General features: G+C 44.0%; 1 protein-coding gene across 2 annotated transcripts in view; it reads left to right on the top strand.

Moving 5' to 3' along the window:
• LOC111969407 (forkhead box protein P1-B) overlaps positions 1 to 10,408 on the top strand; it is a 239,615-nt gene that overhangs the window by 185,540 nt on the left and 43,667 nt on the right. The window contains exons 8-10 of one of the 2 annotated variants that reach the window (XM_023995596.3): positions 3,482 to 3,619; positions 3,844 to 3,933; positions 8,063 to 8,213. In XM_023995596.3, coding sequence (XP_023851364.1) covers positions 3,482 to 3,619; positions 3,844 to 3,933; positions 8,063 to 8,213 — 379 coding nt within the window. The remainder of the gene's footprint in view (positions 1 to 3,481; positions 3,620 to 3,843; positions 3,934 to 8,062; positions 8,214 to 10,408) is intronic. The other variant, XM_023995605.3, reaches the window with a different exon arrangement.

Raw genomic sequence — 10,408 nt, 5'->3', positions numbered from 1 at the left:
TCCCTCTCTCTCTCCTCTCTCTCTTCTCTCTCTCTCTCTCTCTTCGCTCTCTCGCTCTCCGCTCTCTTTCTCCTCTCTCTCTCGCTCTCTTTCTCTCTCGCTCGTCTTCTGCTCTCTCTCACACCGCTTGAAAACCTTTGGCTTCTGGGGGGAAACGCTGGTTGAAAAGAAGCGTCTTATTTCTTCATTAAGTGTGAATCAGTGAATTCCCGACGTCGTCAGATGTGTGGCCGATGTTTCCTCATTAGAATATCATTTCCATGCTTGTTCTCGGTGGTGACGCACAAAGAGAAGTTGGCGTAGTGTACTTTAAAGGCAGCAGAGGCTCCCATCACTGTGTGCTGTGGCCTACCTTCACTCTGAACACGCTCCTGCTCTGTTCTCCAGGCAGCACGGCATCAGACGCTGCCTGGTACACTAACCTCTCTCAGTCAAAGAAAAATGCGTTGTTTGAGGATAAAGTGTAGTAAATATATAATATTTTTGACATGTGGCTAGCCTGTTGTTAGTTCAGCTGCCGTTTTAATAATGACAGATACATGAGCTATTACTGCTGTATTTGGATTGTACTGTGACAATTCAAACTGTCACAGTTTGCATATTTGATTAAAAATATTCTTATAATTTTTTTTATATCGTTGTAATTACGTACTGTACAACCATGCGCTACAATTTATTGAGCACACATACTGTATGGACTTTAAGTGCCTGTGTGTGCATGTTTGAGTTTTTGAATGCTTATGTGTGTGTGTGATTGTGTTAGTTACTCACACTGCAGCTGTGTGAGAATGTTCCAGGTTTAATGTTWATATACGCGAGGCACCTGGAGAGTACCACACCTTACTGAAATTCATAAACGTCAGCTGTTTCTGGCATGCCCAGAATGTCTTCTTTTTCACACCCACATATTGGTGTACAAGTAGCTGCTCAAAGAAACTCTCCTAGTATTAGTTCTCTYTGAATTATCCAGACCGACACAGAATTCTCCCTCAGACTCTCTTCAGATGTACATATATTTCTGTGCATCATCTGGAGTCGTGATGTTAACCAGAAATAAGTGAGTATGCCATATGGAGAGCGTTCTAAATGGAGAGTGGCGTCTTGTGTTTGTGTTAAATAGGCATGATACACCAGCCAGGGGCCACATTTTTCACTTAAAGTGCTCCTTCCCCTCAATAGCCCCCTGTCTCAGTCAGATTTTCACTCATTCAACACACTGGATTAAATGGTAGTAGTTACAATGATCAATAGGTAAGAACCGTACATTCCTTCTTGCTGCTAATGACCTCAGTAGTAATGTGTAATAAAATGTGGGCTGTAATAGCCGCTTGCCGGGGCTCAGCCTGCCATCCCTTGGTGTCTAGGGGTAGTTACAGTGGACCAGACCCCCCTTCCATGACAAAGAAAGGTGTGAGGCTGCTTGAACCAGAGGATGTGCTGCTCAAGGTGTAAAAATAATGAAATTAATTTAATGAAATTCCAATCCAATTTGTAATGAAATTGTCAGTTATTAAGTGTGAAATGGTGTAAAATGTGTAAAAAGTGTTAATTCTATTTTTCTACGCTGGATCTTTATGTTAGACTCTATAAAACATGTACTATCAAAMATGCATAATACAAATGGTTAACTACATGTGAAAATAACCCTGGTTACATTTACTGCCCTAACATGACAATAAAAGTAGTCAAATCTAAAGTAGATAGTTTCACTAATGTAATGTAATGTAAAGCATCAAAGAAGATCCATTATTATTTATCCTTGGTGTGTGAGGTAATTGTTAGTGGTGCTGAGGCAGTTCTATATCTATCGCATCACGTAAAGGGCTTATACTGTAGCGAGACATGTTGCCCGGTTGACCTTCAAAATAGTTGATCAAAATGAGTGATGCTGAGAAAAAAGGACATCAGTGCATAATGACTGTGAAATTAGGAACGGGGGTCTTGGCTATGCAAATGACAGGACAAGCCATGTGAAAAAGTCAAGATGGACTGCATATTAAGACATAATACAGGAGGAATTCATATAGCATTTTCATCCTCTCGTCGCCTCCCACTGAAAATGAGAAATGTTAAGTGCGTTGGGTCCTGGGTGGTGCGTGACCTCCTCGAGTTTCCCCTACAGGAGGACAAAACACCTCTAATCTCGCAGCGRGGAGCAGCTCTCAATGAGGTTTACAGAGAGCGTCAGCGCCACCGCGTCCTGTTTGACGCTACTACACTTTCCAGTGCCGTGAGAGTACAAGCTGCTCATTATGACCCATTTKGTTTTTGTTTTCTGTTCTAGTGGGGGACATGATTCAGGTGATATGCATGCAGCGTGTACCAGCGAACGCCTCTCCTGCTAGATAGATTGGAAACAGCTAAATGACATTCAGAGATGCATGGACATTTCAAAGGTCCGTCATTAGCTATSAGGTCACAGTACAATTTGGGTAACCTTGGTGAAGACTGACTGTCAGCTCTAATGTCCGCTCTATCAGCCGGCGACATCAGCCTCAGAGACGCAGAGCACGGGTTTACCACACATACACACACACCGCGACATGTTAACAGTTGCAAATGTGAGACGGCTATCAAGTACATCTCAGTAGCTGTTTGTCACTAAGATGTCAGTGAAAAGGGCTTTTAATGGTATGGCACATCACAGCAGTGAGTGGCAGCATCCAGACACTCTGAGAAGCCACAAAGCCGCCAGAGCAATTAAGGCAGCCTGACAACTGTGGGGAACTGTGGGGTTCTTTCAGTGTCATAACAAATCACTTGTTTTGAAGAGTCATCCACTCACACCTTTCTGTTGGAGTTAGTTAGGGGCCTGTGTCAGTATGTGTGTCCTCCTCCTGTCATGGCGCCGCAGCTTTATTTGTACATTAAATAAATTGCCGTTGACAATATTCTAATGAAATGACATGGTTTATGTACACAGGTACGTTGTAGCCTACAGTGTGTGGCCTATCTTTGCATTTGCTGGTGTAGTAGCAGATCACCTCAACAGAAACAATCAAACCTTGGACAGCCTGTTAGTGTTAGGTTGTGTGTGTCTGTCTGGACAGGGCTGTTGTGCTGAAGGTCGGGGGGGGGGCTGTTGTAGAGTTTCCACAGGCTTACTGCAGGCCATCTCCTGTCATTACTCCTGTGTCTAGTATCGTGTCATTACTGCTCAGGGGGTGTAGCATCTCTTGCTGTGATGACACTCCAGGTGATTTCTCCAGTACAGACCAGAGGGGTTGAGGATCTATCCTGGGCTCTCATTTCAGTGGCTGTTATAGTGTGTGTAACTCCTGACAAGTGGTCTGGTTGAGCTGCTGTAGTCTATACTGTCTCTGCTTGTTGTCCTCCAGCTCACTTTCTTTGCTGTGGTCATATAGTCCTATAAAGCATGTATCCTGGCTATGTCAGTCATATACTACACCACTGTCTCAGTAGACCAGGTTAGTGACTGCTCTGCCCACCCCCCCACCCCCACTCTCTCTCTCTCTCATAGGTTCCAGTGTCAGTGGCTATGATGACACCCCAGGTAATAACGCCTCAGCAGATGCAGCAGATACTCCAGCAGCAGGTCCTGAGCCCTCAGCAGCTCCAGGTGCTCCTGCAGCAGCAACAGGCCCTCATGTTACAACAGGTAAACACACGGGACATTCATACTGTCCATAAAACACATCAACTTCCTCACACCAACCACCATACTGTGCACTGGCGTTCCTTCTGAACATCTGACTGTATCAAATAGAGAACAGCCAGAGTGCTGAAAGTATCCCCGCGGCCCACTGCTGAGTTTAGCTTGGCCCTGATGGATTGATTGGTTGGTGAGCTGTCACTCAGACGTAGCTCCCATGTCTTTTGCAGCAGCAAATCCAAGAGTTCTACAAGAAGCAGCAGGAACAGCTCCACCTCCAGCTCCTCCAGCAGCAACATGCGGGCAAGCAGAGTAAAGAGGTAGGCTCACTATGATGACATCATCACCTCCACCGCCGCTATGCATGCCATCGCTTTACTCAACTCGTATGTTGCCCCGGTGGTACGATCCTCAGCCAGCCAAGCCCAGAGCTCAGAGCAGAGTGTGGAAGGCATGTCTTCTCTCCCTCTCACCATCTGTTCAGAGGCTGTGGTTTTTAAGAAGAAAAAATGAGAGAGAGAATCAAGTGCAGTTCTGCTTCTGATTAGCATGTCAGGCACGATGGGTAAATACCAGTAATAACTGAATAAACCAGGAATACTGATAATCCCTCTTCATTCCAGGGGCTGAGGCTCGTACTGCTTCTCAGGCAATTAAATAAATAACTACATTTTGTTGCTGTTTAATTGTTTGTCTCTCCAGTAAACAAGTGTCTTACAACATAGAGAGTGCCCTTCACCCCCTTGTAGGAAATACTGAAAGGAAGGGAAAAGAAAGGCAGAAATATGAGAGGCTTGCTTGGTAATTAACATGCAAATGAAACGGGCAGAGAAGGTGTGTAATTGTGAGATATCAGTACGCTCCCAGCTTTGTTGTGTTGCCCACGCTCTCCTTTTTCCCGTCTCCCCTTCCCTCCCCCCAGTTCAGCCGGACTGGCTCATCAGCGGCGGCTCAATGCGTGTTAGTGACTCGCGGATACAGGCATCACTCTGGACAAATAAATTATTATTGTGCGGTCAAAAGAAGTTTAAAGACAATCAGGGAATTTTCTATCTGAGAGCCACGTTTGGGGAGGGTGGGGGAAAAAAGCATATAAATGAAGCCAAATGTTAAAAACACACACGCACGCACGTACGCACGCACGCACGCACGCACGCACGCACGCACGCACACACACACACACACACACACACACACACACACACACACACACACACTGTTGAAGCTACCGACTTCAAAGTCCCATTTCTCTAATTAATGAACTGCAAGCTTCAGTTTGGACAAGCTGTGGTGTGATGCTCCCATAAATCAACGTGACAGCAGAGCTCCTCGGCCTCAGATAGGGCCTGTCACCAAGTGGCATCTGATGTAAACACGACTGGAGCTGGGGGGTTTGAGAGGGAGGGGGGTACTAGTCAGAAGGAGGTGCAATTGATCAGCTGAACGGAGATCTTTTGAAGTGTATTATGTATGATCACAGGAAATGGATGCCGCCTCGAGAGGCTCTCCTTCTGCTCTCCGATGTGTTGCTTTTTTCCCCTTTCTATTGCATTTCTAGCTGCTACAACCATCAAAAGACAGAATAAGAATCACGCCGCAACTCCCCTGTGGCAGGCAGACAATAACCCCCTGTTGTTGCTTTGTGCCTCTTTTATTTTAAAGACATCAAAATMTAGTTTTTCAAAGATCTTTAACTTTATATTTGAAGCTTGACAATAAAGGGCTGCCACTGCCACTCTTTTATCCTTGTCAGGAACTGTTTTGTTCTCTCGTGCCACTTCTTTAACCTCTTATTTGGTTATGGCCGGGTTTTAATGTGTCTTCGCGCTGGGAGAGCACAGGAGCTGCTGTCAGCTGAAGAGACCACAAGAAAGAAATCTGAAGGGGAGAAGTTAAATTCAGTTGCATTTAAAAAGCCACCCATATATTTATTTAAGCACTGATGAAAACATTTTCCCTGTGAACTCCCCCCGTATACATTAGCATTTCTTATGCTGTCAGACAGACGGGAGCTACATAGTACAGAGAATGCCCATTGAAGCACAAGAAACTCTACATACTCTGTTTTTGAAAATCAACACCCTTTCAAAAAGGCTCTTAGATGGGAGAATCAGGCTATTTGCATCATCAATTACACTGAAGCCTGCTGAGCTCTTCATCAATTTGCTTCAAATCTCAATATAGTTTATATCATAACCATAAATAGGTGTTATGAATGCACCCTCTCATCTAGCCCCATGCTTTATGTAGAGCCCATGAATATTCCACTACATAATCCCCCTGATCAGACTACGTTATGATCCCTGGCCGTGACCCACTCTCCGAGGTGTCTCAGGGAAGTGGATCTTGCAAAAAAAACACTTTTCCATTTCGCAGTTCACACTTGTACATGTGAAACAGGACAAGATAGCGCCCCTATTTGACCTTTTGTAATGAGAAGGCCCTCTAACATAGACCAGTTAGTTGTACTGTACTCGTGTTCAGGCCTGTTGGCAGGAGGCCGTGTGAGGGGAGGGGAGGGAGGGAGAGGGGAGGGGATCCCGCCCGCAAGACCTTTTAGACAGGCAGACCAGGACGTGCGGGAGGGGGGAACATTTATATCTGATCATTTCAGCGGTTTCCTGAGCGCTGCCGTGGGACTGACAGCAGCGTTGCACCAAGACCTTTTTTTGTATGCGCTCAGTTGTGAGAAGTAAACATAGTGGTGTATCCTGTGTTTTGGTAACAGGGTGCGGTTGCACAGCTTGGCAGCCCGGGTTGCTTTTAATCCCCCACCCCGCCTTGACAAATTGGCGCTGTGTACTCATATACAGCCTAATATCTGCCCTCTCCCAGGTTATTTTTGTTTGGCCGTCCTTATGTGTCATAGAAACATAACACGGTGAGCTTTGTCTTGATTGATCATTATCTCCAGTTGTTGTTAGAATAATATTCCATATTTTAATGGTGAAGCTGAGACTGGGGGTCACTCCTCCACTCCTCTTTACCTACTGTAACCCATTTGTTTTGATTTGGAAAAGATTGGGGATATATTAGATCATTTCCTCCTGTTTATTGTCCTGACTAACCTCTCTCTCTCTCTCTCTCTCTCTCCTCTCTGTCTCTCTCTCTCTCTCTCTCTCTCTCTCTCACTCTCTGTCTTTATCTCTCTCACTCTCTCGTCTTTATCTCTTCTCTTTCTCCTGTCTTTATCTCTTCCTCTCTCGCTCTCTCTCTCTGTCTTCTCTCTCTTCTTTCTCTCACTCCCTCTCTCTGTCTCTCTCCTGTCTCTCTCTCTTTCTCTTCTCCCTCTCTCTCTCTCTCTGTGTCTCTCTCTCTCTCTCCTCTCTCTGTCTGCTCTGGTCTCTCTCTCTCTCAATTCATATAATTCAAGGGGCTTTATTAGCATGGGAACACTATATTAACATTCCCTAGCAAGTGACGAGTTAAATATAAAAAGTGAAATATACAAATTCAATTATTAAAGTTAAAGTCAAAAATACGTCTTTCAATAAAGACACATACTTTCTCAGAATGCAGATGTAGTGCTGTAAGATGAGCAAGACTTGATCTTCAGTCACTTTATGATTCATTCTACTTTGCTGCAACTACTAGTGCACGCCTGAGAGAGTTGTGAGACTAGCTCGTGTGTTATTAAACATTTTGATTTAGTCACACGTTGTTTGCTGATTATGAATAGGTGTAATTAAAATCCCATGGCTCTATTATGATGGATTAAACTATGTTGTTTCATTTGTTTGTCGTTTGCCTTCCCACTCCTGGTTAATTAAGAGAGAGAGGGACATATACTGCACCTGTTCTGAAGTGTGCTCAGACAACCCACATACTGTAGTGTGCTGAATGTGTTGAGTTTAAGTGGTAGGGTTTGATGTGTTACAATTGGGATTGTGTGTGTGTGTGTGTGTGTGTGTGTGTGTGTGTGTGGTGTGTGTTGGGTGTGGTGTGTGTGTGTGTGTGGTGTGTGTGTGGTGTGTTGTGGTGTGTGTGTGTGTGTGTGTGTGTGTGTGTGTGTGTGTGTGTGTGTGTGCGTGCGTGCAACATACTGTATCTGTATGTTGTATGTATTAACTAGGGCCTATTGTGCAAAAGCAAATGTTCAGGCATACAGTATACACTGTGATCAGCATGTGTTTTGTCCGTTGTATCATCATGTGTTCTTTGTGATATGAACACACACTAGAACTTGTCTGTTTCTGTGTTCATCAATATGTACAGTCCGTAAAAGTATTGAAAATTATGTATTTTTTGTTTGCCCTGGATTACGCATGTCCTGTGTGTTTGTTTGCTTATAGTGTGTGTGTGTGTGGTGTGTGTGTGTGTGTGTGTGTGTGTGTGTGTGTGTGTGTGTGTGTGTGTGTGTGTGTGTGTGTGTGTGTGTGTGTGTGTGGTGGTGTGTGTGGTGTGGTTGTGTGTGTGTGTGTGTGTGGTGTGTGTGTGTGTCGTCCTCAGCAGCAGCAGCAGCCCAGCAGTTGCTCATCCGAGCAGCAGCTCATGCAGGTCCAACAGCTACAGCAGCAGCACCTGCTCAACCTCCAGAGACAAGGCCTGCTCACCATCCAGCCTGGACAGACCACCTTGCCCCTGCACTCGCTCACTCAGGGTCAGTGCTCTACTCTACTGCGCAACACACCTCCACACGGGATTATACTGCGTATCACACCTTCCCCCAGCACCCTCCCCACAAACACACACACACACACACACACAAGCTCTAAAATACCCTACATTCACTTGTCCCAATGATAAACATCATATTGCATCTGCTTTGACTACAGTGTTCACCTTATTTAGTGCCCTCTAACTCTTGTTAGAAGTGTTCCCCATCTACCCCCTTGTTTTATTTATACTACATGTACTGTGTATCTTCCCTGTTCCTCCCCTTTGACTACCATGGTGTAGATATGCTCTCTCCCCTCCAGCCTCTGTCTCTGGTCTCTCCATTCATACATTTTCCTTAGAATTACATCATACTGGGTGTTGACCAGGGGGAAATGCCTCCTTAGGCTAGAGGAAGAGTGGAACTAATGAGTATGGTTACATGCACACAATAATACCATTATTGTGGATCGTCAGATTAATATAATGTTTATTTAAATGTTTACATGTTTATTTACATGTTTTGCAAGAAGAATGATTTCCTTAATAATCCTGTTTCCATGGAAACATCTGAAATGAGGCTGCTGAAAATCAGCATAAATGTTGTACCACAGCAAACATGTTCTTTTTGCGAAGCCTTTTTGAGTTGGGACATGTAAAGTTTGTATGTGAAAAGTATTTCTAAGATGCGTACTTTCAGTTTTTCCCAACTCACTTTCCTTTGCGCTCCCTGTGATAGCACATACGCAGATCAAATACACAGCTGGAACGCCAATCCAGCTGTTTCCATGTCCTAATAACTCAAAGAGTTGCTCAGAAAACCAGGTGTTTTAAGCAGTGTATGCTTACTTTGATTTTGACCTCACGCCGATTAAGATAAGCAGAGTAAGGTGTTTACATGACTAATGCCATACGCAGCCTACTGCCATAATCAGTTTAATATCGAATTATTAGTGTGCACATAAACATACTCATTGTTACTAAACTGCCACTTAACCTCTCATTGTGAAATATCCCATATGTGGATGGTGGTGTGAGTCAATGCTTGTTGTTTAGCCAGGAAGTTTATTTCTTTATTTGTTTTTAATATTTTCTTAAGGAGCAGCCCTATGACAAAGCCTCCATACCATTTTGGAACATGACATAGACTATTCATTCCAGGCTAAGACAAACAGTTTTGAAAAAACAAGATAAGGCGATAAAGTGGAAGGGCTGGGGAACTTAGGTAATGGGCAAACAAAAACAGGGTTTGTACAATCATGTTATTGTTTGGACTGTGTATGGAATCTGACGATTGCCATAGGCACAGGCGTGGACCACTGGTGTGCTGCCTGTTAGTGTACGCTTATGAATGACCTTGTTTTGGATATCTGGCAAACACACACACGCCCTTTTGAGTAAAGCATTACACCAGTTAGATGGCAGTTTACTGTTCTTTATGGAATAGCACAACAGTTACTGGACATCCTGTTGACTGTTTGCTTACGCTTAGTGTCATCAAATATCTCTTAGGCTGTCTCACAGCATGACTAATAGCAAACAGGACACTATAACCATACACGCTTGGTTGGTTCAGCCATATTTTGTCAGATGACAGTTTAAGATACAAATAAGGTATCGTTTCTCTTTGTTATTATTTATACAAACTGAAATGAGGAATTGAACCTTACCACACAGTATGTTGGTTGGTTTCACTATTTTACTGAGTTGATCCTGGCTAGCCTGCCCTTGGAAACCATTGACGGTAAGACAGCTGTTAAAACACTTACCATCAGGCTGAGTTTCCCTTCCTATTCTACACATTTTCTGCTTGACTGTTTGAAGTTATTGAGGACCTTTCTGTTTTCCACATCACTAAACTCTTTCATGCATCAGCAGCCGAGACCTACAGAGCTGAGATCTAATCTACTATATTCAGCACGTAGTAAGCAGCACTGCAGAAAGAATGTGTTCTGCTGCTCCAAAACACATAACACCCAAAACACATAACCACCATGGTCCAAACACATAATCACCATGGTCCCAAACACATAAACCACCATGGTCCAAACACATAACCACCATGGTCCAAACACATAATCACCATGGTCCAAACACATAACCACCATGGTCCAAACACATAACCACCATGGTCCAAACACATAATCACCATGGTCCAAACACATAACCACCATGGTCCAAAACAAACACCAAATGGTC

This window comes from Salvelinus sp. IW2-2015, linkage group LG1 (genome assembly GCF_002910315.2).
Source record: "Salvelinus sp. IW2-2015 linkage group LG1, ASM291031v2, whole genome shotgun sequence".
NCBI lineage: Eukaryota > Metazoa > Chordata > Actinopteri > Salmoniformes > Salmonidae > Salvelinus > Salvelinus sp. IW2-2015.
Note: the sequence above shows the minus strand (reverse complement) of the source record. Positions and strands in the feature narration are given on the sequence as shown.